The 17,247-nt window shown below is 39.5% G+C and overlaps 1 protein-coding gene across 1 annotated transcript in view; it reads left to right on the top strand.

Moving 5' to 3' along the window:
• The window catches only part of RAB10 (RAB10, member RAS oncogene family), a 107,597-nt gene extending 91,371 nt beyond the window's left edge, over positions 1 to 16,226 (top strand). Inside the window, exons 4-6 of the mRNA XM_033176340.1 lie at positions 4,693 to 4,782; positions 5,711 to 5,812; positions 13,714 to 16,226. Coding sequence (XP_033032231.1) covers positions 4,693 to 4,782; positions 5,711 to 5,812; positions 13,714 to 13,797 — 276 coding nt within the window. The 3' untranslated portion in view covers positions 13,798 to 16,226. The remainder of the gene's footprint in view (positions 1 to 4,692; positions 4,783 to 5,710; positions 5,813 to 13,713) is intronic.
• The last annotated feature ends 1,021 nt before the right edge of the window (positions 16,227 to 17,247 follow it).

Here is a 17,247-nt window from a genome sequence, read left to right as displayed (position 1 = left end):
AAAACTAACCAGGCGTAGTGGTGGGCGCCTGTAGTCCCAGCTACTTGGGAGGCTGAGACAGGAGAATGGCGTGAACCCGGGTGGCGGAGCTTGCAGTGAGCCAAGATCGCACCACTGCACTCCAGCCCGGGCGACAGAGCGAGACTCCGTCTCAAAAAAAAAAGAGGCATACTTGTAGACTATGATATTCAAGAAAAAATGAAGTTATTTTGTGACAACTTAAAAACGAAAGAGAAGCTAGAGGAGTTCATGCCAGCAAAGGATGGTTTGATAATTTTAGAAAGAGGTTTGGCCTAAAAATGGCAGGATAACAAGAGAAGCAGCTTCTGCTAAGACACAGCAGACAAGTTCCTGGGCACCATTAAGAAAATCATTGAGGAAAAAGGATATCTGCCTGAACAAGTCTTTAATGCAATTAAAAGTGTCCTATTATCAGGATGGCGGGGAGGGGGCCAGGCTGCAAAGGACATGAGTGTTAGGAAAAGAAGAAAGCACGGGGAATTAAGGCAGGAAGGGATAGGCTAACTACTGTTTTGTGCAAATACAGTTGGGTTTATGATCAGGACTGATTGCCCGTATATATAAAGTTGCTAACCCCCAAGACTTGAAGGGAAAAGTCTTTTGAAGCTGCCAGTTTTTTGATCATTCATCAAGAAGACCTGAACACTGAGAATCCTTTTTCTGGATTGGTTCCATCAATACTTTGTCCCTGAAATCAGGAAATACCTTGCCATGATGGGACTGCCCTTTAAAGTTCTTTTGATATTGGACAGTGCCCCTGGCCACCCAGAACCCCATGAGTTTAACACCGAAAGCATCGAAGTGGTCTCCTTGCCCCTCAACACAGTGTCTCTAATTCAGCATCTAGATCAGGGGTCGTGAGGACCTTTAAGGTTAATAACACATGGTACTCTAACCTCAGTAGAACAGCATGAAAATCTGGAAGGATTACACCGCTGAAAATACCATCATTATAGAAAAAGCCGTGAAAGCCATCAAGCACAAAACAGTAACTTCCTGCTGGAGAAAACTGTGTGCCGATGTTGAGCATGATTTCCCAGGATTTGTGGCAGAGCCAGTCAAGGAATTTATGAAAGAGACTGTGGATAAGACAAGAGCTAATAGACACCAACCAGAGGAGTCAACAGAAGATGATTTAATGAAGATGCTGGTGCTTCCAAACCAGCACTAGACGATAAGGAAGAAGACAAAGAAGTAGTGCTAGAAAACAAATTGACTGTAGACAGTCTGGCAGAACTTGAGAATTCTGATTATTCAAGACTGCTTTAGACTTACTGTACAACATGGACCATTATATGATACAGGCACTGAAACTGAAGCAAATGATGAAAGAAGGATTGGTTTTGTATAGAAATATTTTTAAAGAAATGAAAAAGCAAAAAAGAAATTAGTGTTTTTCCGTAAAGTTACACTGAGTGTGCCTGCCTCCCCTTCCACCTTCTCTACCTCTTCTGCCTCTGCCTCCCCTGAGAAAGCAAGACCAACCCCCTCCTCTTTCTCCTCCTCAGCCTACTCAATTTGAAGACATTGAGGATGAAGACCTTTATGATGATCTACTTCCACTTAATGAATAGTAAATATATTTTTCTTCCTTATGATTTTCTTAATAACATTTTCTTTTCTCTAACTTTATGGTAAGAATACAGTATAGAATACATATATAAATATATGTTAATCGACTGTTACTGATAATGCTTCTGGTTAGCAGCAGGCTGTTACTAGTTAATTGTTTGGGGAGTCAAAAGTTATACATGGCACCCCCTTACCCCCATTGTTCAAAGGTCAACTGTATGTTGTTTCAAATCAGCATATTTTATAACTTTTCTAGATTTTGTTTTCCTATAGCTACAGGAAATGAAGTAACCACAGCCATTTGGCAGTTTTGTTGTTGTTGTTTTTCTTTTTGTTATTGTTGCTTTTTTTTTTTTTTTTTTTTTTTGATACAGAGTCTTGCCTTGTTGCCCTGGCTGGAGTGCAGTGGCGATAATAATAGTTCACTCCAGCCCTTGAGCCCTTGGGCTCAAGTGCTCCTCCTGCCTCGGCCTCTTAAAGGGTTGGGATTACAGGCATGAGCCCCCGTGCTCAGACTGTTGTTGTTTTTGAATAGTTTTTAAAATTGTGGTAAAATACATACAACATGAAATTTTCATTTTAACCATTATTTTGGGGTATAGTTCAGTGGTGTTAAGTACATTCTACTGTTGTGCAACCATCACCACCATCCATTCTTCAGAACTTTTTCATATTTCTGAACTGAAGCTTTTCATCCATTAAACAATAATTTCTGTCTCCCGCTTTCCCCAGCTCCTGGCAACTGTCACCATTCTATTTTCTATGAATTTGACTGTTATAGGTACCTCATATAAGTGGAATCATATAGTATTTGTTCAATTTGTAAGTAATTTACTTCATTTAACATAAACTTTTCAAGGTTCATCTACATTATAGCATGTGTCAGAACTTGTTTTTTTTTTTTTTAAGGCTGAATAATATTCCATTGTTTTTATATGCCATGTTCTGTTTATTCACCCATTGTTGGATATGTGGGTTGTTTTTGCTCTTTTACTATTGTGAATAATGTTGCTGTGAACACTGGTGTACAAATATCTGAGTCCCTACTTTAAATTCTTTTGCGTGTATACCCATGAGTAGAATTGCTGGATCATATGATAATTCTATGTTTAACCTTTTGAGGAATCACCAGACTTTTCCACAGTGATTGCACCATTTTACATACCTGCCAACAGTACACAAAGGTTTCGGTTTCTCCACATCCTCACCAATATGTGTTTTCTGTTTTTTTAATAGCAGCCATACTAATGTGTATGTAGTGATATCTCATTGTGGTTTTGATTTGCATTTTCTAATGTTAGTGATATTGAGCATCTTTTCATGTACATATTGTTTGTGTATCTTCTTTGGAGAAATGTCTATTCAGATCCTTTGCTTGCATTTTTCTTTTTCTTTTTTTTTTAATTTTTCTTTTTATTTATTTTTCTTTTTTCCAGACAGGGTCTTGCTCTGTTCCCCAGGCTGGAGTTCAGTGGCATGATGATCATGGCTCACTGCAGCCTCAACTTCCCAGGCTCAGGTGATTCTCCTACCATGCCTCCTAAGTAGCTGGGACTGCAGGCACACACCACCATGTCTGGCTAATTTTAAAATTTTTTGTAGAGATGAGGTCTCAGTGTTACTCAGGCTAGTCTCGAACTCCTGGGCTCAGGCGATTTTTCTGCCTCGGCCTCCCAAAGTGCTATCGTTGTTTTTTTGTTGTTGTTAGGAGTTTTAGGTGTTTTTTATATATTTTATGTATTATTCCCTTTTCAGATATTTTCTCCTGTTCGTTGTCTTTTCATTCTCTTGATAGTGTCCTTTATTGTACAATAGTTTTTAACTTTGATGAAATACAGTTTATCTACTTTTTCTTTCATTGCCTGTGCTTTTGAGATCATATCAAAGAAACCATTGCCAAATCCAGTGTCCTGAAGCTTTTCCCTGTTTTTTCTTCTAAGAGTTTTATAGTTTGAGGTCTTTGATCTATTTCAAGTTAATTTTTTTTTATGGTTTAAAATAAGGATCCAGTTTCATTCTTTTGCATGTGGATATCTGGTTTTCCTAGTGCTGTTTATTGAGAAGACTGTCCTTTCCTTATTGACTGGTTTTGGCATCCTTGTTGAGGATCATTTGACTAAGTATGTGAGGATTTATTTCTGGGCTCTCTATTCCATTCCATTAGTCTGTGTATCTGTCCTTATGCCAGTTCTACACTTTTTGATTTGTAGTGAAGTTCTGAAATTTGACTCCCGCAGCTAATATTACTTTGGCTAGGCTCAGTGGCTCATGCCTATAATCCTAGCTCTTTGGGAGGCCAAGCGGGATGGATCACTTGAGGCCAGGAGTTTGGGATCAGCCTGGCCAACATGGCAGAAACCCCTGTCTCTACTAAAAAACTACAAAAATTAGCTGGCATGGTAGCACACACACCTGTAGTCCCAGCTACTCGCAGCTACTCAGGAGGCTAAGGCAGGAGAATCACTTGAACTTGGGAGGCAGAAGTTGCAGTAATCCGAGATCACACCACTGCACTTCAGCCTGGGCAACAGAGCGAGGCTCTGTCTCAAAAAGAGAGATTATTTTGATGTTAGATTCCGTATGAATTTTTGGATAGATCTTTCTATTTCTGCAAAAATTATCTTTGGGATCTTAAGGGGACAACCACTTGTTTTTAACTGATTTTTCTGCATGGACCTCCTTGTGCCATAGCAATGCAGCTATTTGAGATTTTAAGGGCTCTATACAATTTTAAATTAAGGCTTCTATAGGGTAGTATGCATTATAAAATCGGAAATGATCCAGCCTGGATTTAGATTATGCAAATTTCTTTGCCTCTGTCTTCTATTTTAGTAAGAAAGAGCATACCTAGAAAGCAGACAGCCTCCTTTAGGGAGGAAATAATATTTGACATGGGTATGTCTTGAGAATTGTGTTTCTTTTGCTAGGTAATCTAAGCATTTGTGTAGGCTTTTAGCATGGGGTAGTTTTAGGGTGACTGCTTTAAAACTTTAAAGCTATAGAAATGACACTCTAAATTGAGAGAATAAAGTCACTTTTAAAGACTGTTAAGCCATAATTCATGGTAGTATGTAAAAGTAAAATTTTATTTCATTTTAGCATGCCAATGAAGATGTGGAAAGAATGTTACTAGGAAACAAGTGTGATATGGACGACAAAAGAGTTGTACCTAAAGGAAAAGGAGAACAGGTAAAAATCTGAATTAAACTGATATTCTGCTCTTTGTAAATATAATGCTGCTTTTGATTATTTATTTATTTATTTATTTATTTTGAGACGGAGTCTCGCTCTGCTGTCCAGGCTGGAGTGCAGTGGCCGGATCTCAGCTCACTGCAAGCTCCGCCTCCCGGGTTCACGCCATTCTCCTGCCTCAGCCTCCCGAGTAGCTGGGACTACAGGTGCCCGCCACCTCGCCCGGCTAGTTTTTTTTTTTGTATTTTTTTAGTAGAGACAGGGTTTCACCGTGTTAGCCAGGATGGTCTCGATTTCCTGACCTCGTGATCCGCCCATCTCGGCCTCCCAAAGTGCTGGGACTACAGGCTTGAGCCACCGCGCCCGGCCGCTTTTGATTATTTTTGTAGTAATAGTGATGGAATGCACTAAGCTAATTACATAGTTTTTAAAATGCTTGTTGGAAATATTTTATTATTTGAATGAATTTGTTTTTTAGTGCATATTTAACATGTATGGGGGAATCAAATGTTCCCATAGTATTTTTATCCTTATTTAAACTACAAAGAGAGAAAAATGTAAGTCAGTAATCCTCAGTTTTTAAACTTAGGACTTTAAGGAGATGTATCAATTTGTATGGTTCTAAAATGTGACAGTCAGGAGCCTGCGGTGAGCAGAAATTAGACCCTGAGAAGTCAGGTTGAGCTTCTTGTAAGTTTGCCCCCAGGGTGAAGTATCTGTTTTAGTATATCTGAAATAAACTTTTGGGGTAAGGAGATTACTTTTGTTTGTTTAATGAAAGAGCTTGACTTGCTGAAATATTCTGTGTTATATATTCTAGTTGGGACCACTGCCTTCAGAATAAGATTAATATTTAAGATGTTAAAGTCAGCAATTGGCAACCCATGCTTGATAATTTTATGATGATATTTTGTTTCTGTTTTAGATTGCAAGGGAGCATGGTATTAGGTTTTTTGAGACTAGTGCAAAAGCAAATATAAACATCGAAAAGGCGTTCCTCACGTTAGCTGAAGATATCCTTCGAAAGGTAGGTTCCTATTTTGACTTCCTGCCAGGTACCTGAGTATCTCTGTTGAATATTTTGTCTATTCTGAAGTACTGGATTTACATACAGAATTTGAGTTTGGATGGTATTGTTTCTGTAGGGCAGCAGTCCCCAGCTTTTTTGGCACCAAGCACTGGTTTTGTGGAAGATAATTTTTCCATGGACCATATTGGGTGAAACTGTCCCACCTCAGATCATGAGGCGTTAGATCCTCCTAAGGAGCATGCAACCTAGATCCCTTGCACGTGCAGTTCACAGTGGGGTTTGCACTCCTGTGAGAATCTAATGCTACCACTGATCTGACAGGAGGCAGAGGTCAGGTAGTAATGCTCACTCACTTGCTGCTCACCTCCTGCTGGGTGGCCCAGTTCTTAACAGGCTACGGACCGGTAAGGATCCGCAGCCCTGGGGTTGGGGACTTTGGCTGTAAGTAACTGGGGAAACAGAAAGCCATCTAGAAATCTGAAGGATCTAGTCAGTGGTAACCATTAATATTCTGAGCTCCACAGTCACTGTCTAGTCCCTAGTTCCATTATTTTTTCCAGTTTTTTATCTTTTCTAGCCTTTTTATTCTTGGATTCATTTCTCTTAATGAGTACTTTGCATTCTCAGATAATTTAGGAAATTTTAAGATAAGAAATGAATCTATTAAGTAGTTATTGCCACAGAATTGCTATTCTACCATATTAGTCACTTCTCAGGCAAATAAAGGGCATGTACGTATTCTGTACATACTGAATAAAACCTATTATGTAAGAAAATAAATAATGCTGAAAATGTGATCTTGAGGAATGCATGTTTTACCTCAGGTTTGTTTCTGGGTTTAAGATTCGTGACTCTCAATATTTGCTAGTATAAGTAACATGTAGCCAAATTAAGAAATCCGATTTTCATATTTTCCCTCAAGTGACCAGGTATAATGCATGGATTTGGTTATGAATCCTGAATTATCTGTTCAATCTGTTGTAATTTTAAATGCAAATAAATACAGATAAAATCTGACATACATTGGCCATGCGCGGTGGCTCACATCTATAATCCCAGCATTTTGGGAGGCTCAGGCAGGCGGATCATGAGGTCAGGAGATGAGACCGTCCTGGCCAACACGGTGAAACCCCATCTCTACTAAAAATACAAAAATTAGCTGGGTGTGGTGGCACATGCCTGTAATCCCAGCTTCTTTGGAGGCTGAGGTAGAAGAATCCCTTGAACCAGGGAGTCGGAGGTTGCAATGAGCCGAGATCACGCCACTGCACGCCAGCCTGGCGACAGACTAAGGCTCCATCTCAAAAAAAAAAAAAAAATCTGACACACACCCTAAAAAAGAAGCAGATGTTGTATAGTAGAAAATGTAATTACATTTGGTAACCTTTCTATTTTTATATTTGAAATATTAATTTTTTTTAAAACCAACCTATATATAAAAGGTAGATGTTTGTTTTTACCTTTTCTTAACCAACCAGTTTTTTTTCTTTCTCCACTTTGGAAGGACAGACATTAGCTGTAATAGAGGTGGTATGTCACATATAAATTTAGTGAAATTTCTGAGCAGTTATAAGAGATTGAGTTGAGATACTTAACATTGAAGTAAATTCTTTATATAGAGTCACTAAAACCAAGGGACCTAATTTTTAGAGTGAAATGTAGGTATCTGTTTACTACAATTGAATATTCAAACTGGAAAAAACAGTCATCAGTTGTTGCTCTTTAGTGGGGCTAAAAAATTGGTGCCCTTTTGAATCTGCCAGCTTCCTTTGCATATCATGTTTTGGGACTTCCTGCTTTAGGAGATGTTTTTCTATGAGAATCCAGTCAGATCAAAAATTGAATTTTATTTCAGAGAATGAGAGAGGCTGACAGCAATTAAACTAAGTATAAAAGATCTCCATAGTGTATTGAGTGATAAAAAGCAAATTAGGGGCTGGGCGCGGTGGCTCATGCCTGTAATCCCAGCACTTTGGGAGGCTGAGGCGGGCGGATCACGAGGTCAGGAGATTGAGACCATCCTGGCTAACCCGGTGAAGCCCTGTCTCTACTAAGAATACAAAAAATTAGCCGGGCATGGTGGCGGGCGCCTGTAGTTCTAGCTGCTGGGGAGGCTGAGGCAGGGGAATGGTGTGAACCCAGGAGGCGGAGCTTGCAGTGAGCCAAGATCGTGCCACTGCACTCCAGCCTGGGCGACAGAGCGAGCGAGACTCCGTCTCAAAAAAAAAAAACACACACACACACAAATTAGGATATAAAATGTGAAGTGATCTCATTTTTCAAGATTATATGATATACCAAACAGACATATGTACATGCAGATACATTTTATTTTTAGCAAATAGAGAACTGGAAGGGTAGATGCCAAACTCTAAATAGCACTCCAAGAGAGTGATGGTGGTAAGGGGGAGGGATCATAGGGCAGATTCATGTACTGACTATAGGCAGTTTAGTTTTGAAATTTCAACAGGTTTCTTTTTTGAATTATAAAAGCAAAAGAACAGTCTTTCACAATTAAGGTGAACCCATTAGAATTTCTTGAGAAAATAAATCTATATTATTTATTGTTCTTTTGAAGAGCAAAAGAATAGAAGAATACAACTAGGAAAAAAATGTGTTTCTTTCTTACCTTTTTTTTTTGTTTTCTTTTTGAGACAGGGTTTCACTGTGTTGCCCAGGCTGAAGTGTAGTGGCTGTTCGTAAGTGTGATCACGCTGGCTGTAGCCTCAAACTCCTGGTCTCCAGTGATACACTAGTAGCTGGGTCCACAGGGGTCTGCCATCAAGCCTAGCTCGGTCTCTCCTTTTTTTTTTTTAATTGATGGGGTCTGTGTTACCCAGGCTAGATTTGAACTCCTGGGCTCAAGCCATCCTCCTGCTTCAGCTTTCTGAGTAGCTTAGGACCACGAGGACACATCACTATCCCTCACTAATTTTCAGATTTTTTGGTAGAGATAGGGGTCTCACTGTGTTGTCCCGGCAGGTCTTGAACTCGTGGCCTTAAGGGAATCTCTCACCCTGGCTTCCCAAAGTGTTGGAATTACAGGTGTGAGCCATGTACCAAAAATTGTATTTTTAATTAAGGGAATAAAAGAAATAGAAAAATGCTTCTTTTAAAATTGGTTGAAGATACTTTGTATTTCAGACATTGGTGGGTCAGGATGAAACATTATCCAGTATTCACAGTCGAGTTAAAGACCAGGATAAGACTGGCAGGAGTTACCACAAGACCTAGTGAAACACTCTTGGCTCTATGTCCTTTCTCTTTCTGGGCTTTTTGGTCTTCGTGGTTTCTGCTTACTTTCTGTCTATACTATGTCCTTTGATCCTCTCATCAGTCTTGGCTTTTTTTTTTTTTTTTAATAATGCTATATAGCCATTATATATATAATTTTGTGTCCTAGTGAGGTAGAGCTTTCCTTATTATCATTATTAAAGGTTAAAGTATTAGTATACTAATAAATAAAGATCTCAGTCTAGACTTGCAGGGGTGTCTAATCTTTTGGCTTCCCTTGGCCACAGTGGAAGAAGAATTTTCTTGGACCACATATAAAATACACTAATACTAACCATAGCTCGAATGCTAAAGAAAAAAAATCACACACAAAAAGATCTCATCATATTTTAACAAAGTTTACGAATTTGTTGTGTTGGGCTGCATGCAGGCTGCAGGTTGGACAAGCTTGGTCTAGAGTTTTCCCAAGTAAGCAGGCCCAAATACTAGGTAGCAATTTTTTTCATACACATCCATACACTGATGCAGTGAAGTTATGAGTTCAAATAGCAAATGTAAAATTCCTTCACGTTAGAATTAACTTAAAATGAAAGCAATTTAAAACATCTTTTAACTTAATTATTTGGCTACATGATTCATTCTTTTGCTTCAAACATTTAAAAGGAGAAAAAAAAAGGATACAGAAGGCCGGGCACGGTGGCTTAAGCCTGTAATCCCAGCACTTTGGGAGGCCGAGACAGGCGAATCACGAGATCAGGAGATCGAGACTATCCTGACGAACACGGTGAAACCCCGTCTCTACTAAAAAATACAAAAAAAAAAAAAACAAAACTAGCTGGGCGAGGTGGCGGACGCCTGTAGTCCCAGCTACTGGGGAGGCTGAGGCAGGAGAATGGCGTAAACCCAGGAGACTGAGCTTGCAGTGAGCCGAGATCCAGCCACTGCACTCCAGCCTGGGTGACAGAGCAAGACTCCGTCTCAAAAAAAAAAAAAAAAGGATACAGAAATTTCCCACCTTGTTCCCTTTGATTCCCTCAATATCAGTTGCCAATTCCTCATTTTCCCCTTACTCCTCAGGTAACTGATGTGATTAATTTATCAGTTATTACTCTGAGTAAATATGAATATATATTTTTGTCCCACCCCTCCCCCACAACCTTTTCTTTTTAACAGATGAGGTAACATACTCTACTGATTGTCACTTTGCTTATTTCACTTACTATAAGCAAAATAATTTTACTTTTTAAATAATTATATGCTATTCCTTTGAATGTTTATATCATAATTGAACAGGTCTCCCAGTGGACATTTAGATTATTTTCAAACTTATGTGCACATAAACTGTGTGGTGTATAATCTTATATTTAAATTATTTTCCATACGCACATACATTTGAAGGACAGATTCTGAAGTTCTCAGAAAAGAGCATACATGTATGTACATTTGCAATTTTGATAAATACTGCCCAAGTCTGTCCTGAGGGTTATACCCATTTATACACCCACTTGCAGTATATGAGAATATGTCTTATTCACACCCTGGCCAGCACAGTGGATTTACAAGACCCAGATCTTTCCCAGTCTAATTGGTTAAAAAATGCAGATTTAATTTGCTGGTAATTTCTGAGTAAGGCTGAGCATTTAAAAACGTTTGTTTGTTTGTTTGTTTTGAGACAGAATTTTGCCCTTATTGCCCAGGTTGGAGTGCAGTGGCACGATCTCTGCTCACTGCAGCCTCTACCTTCCAGGTTCAAGAGATTCTCCTGTCTCAACCTCCCAAGTAGCTGGGATTACAGGCGCCTGCCACCACACAAACGAATGTTTGTGTTTTTAGTAGAGAAAGGGTTTCACCATGTTGGCCAGGCTGGTCTCGAACTCATGACCTCGGGTGATCTGCCCAACTTGGCCTCCCAAAGTGCTGGGATTACAGGCGTGAGCCACCTCACCCGATCTAAAATCATATGTTTAAGAATCACTTTTACATTTCCTTTTCTGTGATTTTTTTTTGTTTATTCCTTTGCCCAATTTTTCTATTTGGTTATTGGCCTTTTCTTATTCTTAGCTAGGAGCCAGCTTAAAACTTTTAATAAACTTAATTAAAACTCAACTTCAACTTACGTATTTTGGCTGTACAAGATTTCACTCTGCAGGAGATACCCTTTTTTTTGTTTTGTTTTGTTTTTTTGAGTCTGTTTCAAGGATCTAAGTTAAATTCTAAAAAGATAGTGAGTGAGATGCTAAGAAAATCAGTGTAGGAGCCTCCCTGGTTGTCCTTAACCTGACCCATACCTGGAAGTTTCCAGAGAGAATTTCCAGTGCAACTGTACTTTTTTTTCTTGCTGGGTGCTGGTCTGCCCCCTTTTTCTTCTTTACATCTTTCTCAAAGATCTCTTTTAGGAGCAAAGTCACTTGTACTGGAAACCCCACAGAGGTCTTTCTAATGCATAATTTGCTGCTTTGACACACATGGAGGAGAAGAATCCCATTAGGCAGTGGGAGTAAGTAGGTGAGCTCTAAGGGCAAGTAGCAGTGTCACCTCAGGATGAATTCACTAGGCTTCTCTTAGGCTACTTGAGGTTTTAAAATATTTTTGAAATACTTCAATTTTTTCTCCCTTGGGCTACACAAGCCCTTAACTTTATATTGTTTCCATGAGAGAATAAGTTCTCAGGTACATCCTGGCTTTCAAAATGTTGTGATGAACTACTGTTTTATACAACAGCACCGATAAATCTCAAAGACTGATACTGAGTGGAAAGAAGTCACACAGAGAAGAATGTATTCAACTATGGTTCCATGTGTATGAAGGATAGGGATAGAAAAAAAACTAATCTTAGATGATAGAAATCAGAATATTGGGTAACTTGAAGAGAGCAGTACTGGCAGGAAAGGGGCACAAGAGAGCTCTTTCTTGGGAATATTATGTTTTATATCCTGATCTGGTAGTTTGACAGTATATACCAAAAATACATCAGGCTTACACTTAAGCTTTATGTACTTTTGTGTATGTAAGGTATCACTTTAAAAATATTTTTTATATATAAAGAATGGGCCTGCCTTTTTAAAATACTGTATTCTTCTGATTTTTTTTTTTTTTTTTGAGATAGAGTCTCACTCTGTCGCCCAGGCTGGAGTGCAGTGGCGGGATCTTGACTCACTGCAACCTCTGCTCCTGAGTTCAAGCGATTCTCCTGCCTCATCCTCCTGAGTAGCTGGGATTACAGACGTGCAACACCACACCCAGCTAATTTTAGTAATTTTATAGAGACAGGGTTTTGGCATGTTGGCCAGGCTGGTCTCGAACTCCTGACCTCAGGTGATCCAATCCAACTGCCTCGGCCTCTCAAAGTGCTGGGATTGCAGGCCTCAGCCACAGCGCCTGGCCCTTCTGATTTTCAAAGTAATATTTAATGTTGGGAAAAAACAGAATTATACTAAGAATAAAATTAAATCAACCATAATTTTACCACCTAAGGGTTGCTACTGTTAGTATTTTGTTGTATCTCCTTGGGGGTTTTTCTGTGTTTTTAGGGGAATTGGGAGGAGTCTCACTCTCTTGCTGTGTTGCGCAGGCTGGAGTGCAATGGAGTGATCATAGCTCACTGCAGCCTTGAACTCCTGGGCTCAAGTGATCCTCTTGCCTCAGCCTCCTGAGTAGCTGGGACTACAGGCTTGAGCCACTGTGTCCAGCTAGTATTTTAAATGTTTTATACAGATGGGGGTCTCACTATGTTGCCCAAGGTGGTTTTAGCTCCTGGCCTCAAGGGATCCTCCCACCTTGGCCTCCGAAAAGTGCTGGGCTTACAGGCGTGAGGCAGTGTGCCCAGCCATCTATATCCATTTTTAACATGTATTAGATCACTACATTTTGCTCCACTCCTTTTCACTTAATCAGTTGAAATTGCCTTTTTAAAACTATCGTACAGTAATAAAATTAGTCTAAAAAGGCAGATAACTAAACAGAAAAGGGCAGTTTTATTTCTGTGACGTTACATATACCTAACATTGGTTTTATACAACCTGCTTCCCAATGCCTTTTTTTTTGTTGTTGTTGAGACGGAGTCTCGCTCTGTCGCCCAGGCTGGAATGCAGTGGCCGGATCTCAGCTCACTGCAAGCTCCGCCTCCCGGGTTCACGCCATTCTCCTGCCTCAGCCTCCCGAGTAGCTGGGACTACAGGCGCCCGCCACCTCACCCGGCTAGTTTTTTGTATTTTTAGTAGAGACGGGGTTTCACCGTGTTAGCCAGGATGGTCTCGATCTCCTGACCTCGTGATCCGCCCGTCTCGGCCTCCCAAAGTGCTGGGATTACAGGCTTGAGCCACCGCGCCCAGCCATCCCAATGCCTTTTAAGTACTAAACATATTCAGAGGTCAGGGCTAGAAGATAACAAAATCTATTTAAGAGTTAGAGCAGAGAAGATTTCAGAAGCTTTATAAAGGGATGCCAGGAAATGTCTACAGTATTTCACAGCTTGGAGGAAGCAGGCAAAATGATCAAAACAAAGCTTCCAGATCTTTACTTTGCATGGAGGGGAACCTATCTCATGTGATTGTAATTATATTTTGTTGTATAAATTGACATTTATGAGAATATTCCTGTTGAAACTTAATTTTATCCATAGCAGTGTTTTTTCATGAGTTATTTTCCTTGTGTGTTTGTTGCAGACCCCTGTAAAAGAGCCCAACAGTGAAAATGTAGATATCAGCAGTGGAGGAGGCGTGACAGGCTGGAAGAGCAAATGCTGCTGAGCATTCTCCTGTTCTATCAGTTGCCATCCACCACCCCGTTTTCTCTTCTTGCTGCAAAATAAACCACTCTGTCCATTTTTAACTCTAAACAGATATTTTTGTTTCTCATCTTAACTATCCAAGCCACCTATTTTATTTGTTCTTTCATCTGTGACTGCTTGCTGACTTTATCATAATTTTCTTCAAACAAAAAAATGTATAGAAAAATCATGTCTGTGACTTCATTTTTAAATGTACTTGCTCAGCTCAGCTGCATTTCAGTTGTATTATAGTCCAGTTCTTATCAACATTAAAACCTATAGCAATCATTTCAAATCTATTCTGCAAATTGTATAAGAATAAAGTTAGAATTAACAATTTTATTTTGTACAACAGTGGAATTTTCTGTCATGGATAATGTGCTTGAGTCCCTATAATCTATAGACATGTGATAGCAAAAGAAACAAAAGCCAGGAAAACACTCATTTTCGCCTTGAATATGTAAATGGGGTTAATTTTGTCCTGTGCCTTATGTGGAAAGGAACTTCTTTGGTTTTCCTTTTTTGTTCTGGTGGAAGCATGTGCAGGAGACATATCATCCAAACATAAACCATTAAAATGTTTGTGGTTTGCTTGGCTGTCATTTTCAAAGTAGTTAATTGAGGACAAAGGGTAATGCAGAAGTGATAGCTTTGGTTTGCTGAGTCTTGTTTTAAGTGGCCTTGATATTTAAAACTATTCCTGCCACCATTTCTTCTCCTTGGCCACTTTTTCCTTGCGTCTCCCTGCATGCTGCTTTATTTGCTTCTCCCTCCCCCACCACCTCATGGTATATTTAAGAGTGAAAGGGACAAACTAGTAGGTTTGTCAAGTTTAATATAAAGCACTGATGTAACTTGCTAGGTAAACGGAAAGATAAGTTCTAACTGCCTACTATCCAATGTCAGTTCATTGGTGTCTTCCCCCTCATTTGCTCTCGGCCCTAAAACGTGTCCCAGATGCCTTCACTGGCTGTTTTACTTCTATGTTCTGCTTTTCTTCCTCTCTCTGTTCCCTTCCTGTCTATCCATTGAGCTTATGAAATGGAAGAGTTAACTGCATGCACTAGTGTTTGGAGGGTGTTGTGGTTTGTCTTTCTAATTAGGTGTATAGCCTATTCACTTTCCTAGAATAAATCTCTTAGCCTACATTTGAGTAGTCTCCATTTTGGCAACTCCTCTAGCAGCTTGGTAGCCTAGTACAGGTTGTTTTTTTAAAAAAGAAAAAGCAGGAAGGAGGAGTGAATTTTATTAACATGTTTGCCAAATGTCTTGAGATTTGGCCTCTGAAGAACACTTTTTCAGTGTTAAGTTGTCTTTACCTTAAGATTCAGAAATACTTCAGAATATTATTAATTTTAAGTCCTGTCTTCACATCCTTTTGGAAAACTTGTGTTACCATGGGTTTGGAAAAAGGACAACAAAAGGGTTTTCATGTAACGATAAGATCTCTAGCCGTCTCTAACCCTGTTCTTTTTTCACAGCATTTTTTCTAGTTTTGCTTCATTGCTTATCATTAGGATAGGGTAAGTTAAGTTTGCTATGCTGCTAGCATCCTAAGATGATACCTTTGTTGAAAGAATTGTGAATAGCATGATTCATTTCTAGCAGAGGCTGAGGTTAGGACAGCAGCTTCCATTGAGAAGTCTTTCTGTGTCGTGAATAGCATTTTAATGACCTCTTGGCTCACATAAGCAAACAACATAGGGACGTATCTGCTATGAAAATCCACAAATTTTTCAGATAGTGCCCTAAAAACAATTTTATATGCCTCACTGGTTGTTATTCTTAGGTTGTTTCCACACTTGACTTTATCATTGTTTACTACTAGTAAAAAGCAGCATTGCCAAATAATCCCTAATTTTCCACTAAAAATATAATGAAATGATGTTAAGCTTTTTGAAAAGTTTAGGTTAAACCTACTGTTGTTAGATTAATGTATTTGTTGCTTCCCTTTATCTGGAATGTGGCATTAGCTTTTTTATTTTAACCCTCTTTAATGCTTACTCAATTCCATGACTTAAGGTTTGAGAGCTAAACACTGGGATTTTTGGATAACAGACTGACAGTTTTGCATAATTATAATCGGCATTGTACATAGAAAGGATATGGCTACCTTTTGTTAAATCTGCACTTTCTAAATATCAAAAAAGGGAAATGAAGTATAAATCAATTTTTGTATAATCTGTTTGAAACATGAGTTTTATTTGCTTAATATTAGGGCTTTGCCCCTTTTCTGTAAGTCTCTTGGGATCCTGTGTAGAAGCTGTTCTCATTAAACACCAAACAGTTAAGTCCATCCTCTGGTACTAGCTACAAATTCGGTTTCATATTCTACTTAACAATTTAAATAAACTGAAATATTTCTAGATGGTCTGCTTCTGTTCATATAAAAACAAAACTTGATTTCCAGCTGTGTCGTTTGGTTTTCATTTATTTATGGAATTAGAAGATTACTTCTGAAAAAAATGTGGACTAGCAAACTAAATATTAAAGAGTTGACAGAAATGGGAAATCACTGTCAACCTGTGGAAAACTGGAAAGGCAATTTCAAGAACTGTCTATGCTAGAAAGTACTTTAAAAAATAGAATTATCTCTGGGATCCTAAAGCGGAATCATCCTTGTGCCAAAATAGGAGATGCCACGATCCTAATCACACATGGCTTACTAGTTGGATGTGCCAGAGGCCCTACAGCTGAGGTCACCTGATTTCTCAGGGGGACCAAGCTGGGCTCCTCATGCTGGAGGGTAAATCCTTGTTTTAGAAGCAGCTGGCCTCTTACTAAGAAAGTATTGGCCGGGCGCGGTGGCTCACGCCTGTAATCCCAGCACTTTGGGAGGCCAAGGCAGGTGAATCACGAGGTCAGGAAATCAAGACCATCCTGGCTAACACGGTGAAACCCATCCCCACTAAAAATACAAAAAAATTAGTCACGCATGGTGGCGGGTGCCTGTAGTCCCAGCTACTCGGGAGGCTGGGGCAGGAGAATGGCATGAACCCAGGAGGAGGAGGTTGCAGTGAGCTGAGATCGCACCAGGGCACTCCAGCCTGGGCGACAGAGTGAGACTTTTGTCTCAAAAATAAAAGTATTGGCCAGGCACGGTGGCTCGTGCCTGTAATCCCAGCACTTTGGGAGGCTGAGGTGGGTGGATCACCTGAGGTCAGGAGTTCAAGACCAGCCTGGCCAGCATGGTGAAACCCCATCTCTACTGAAAATACTAAAAGCTGGGTGTGGTGGCAGGTGCCTGTAATCCCAGCAAGTATTTCCCGCTTTTGTTATACATAGCAACAACCTTGTCTTTATGTGTAGGGAAAAGAAATGTTTGATCCTATATTAAGGCTTTATTAGTCAATAATAAAAATAAATATTTGTTGACAAGATTGTCCCTGCTGAAAGTATATGTAGAGTTTTTCTCAGATGCAGTGATTTT

The sequence above is a fragment of the Trachypithecus francoisi genome, unplaced genomic scaffold (genome assembly GCF_009764315.1).
Source record: "Trachypithecus francoisi isolate TF-2019V2 unplaced genomic scaffold, Tfra_2.0 Lachesis_group17, whole genome shotgun sequence".
NCBI lineage: Eukaryota > Metazoa > Chordata > Mammalia > Primates > Cercopithecidae > Trachypithecus > Trachypithecus francoisi.
Note: the sequence above shows the minus strand (reverse complement) of the source record. Positions and strands in the feature narration are given on the sequence as shown.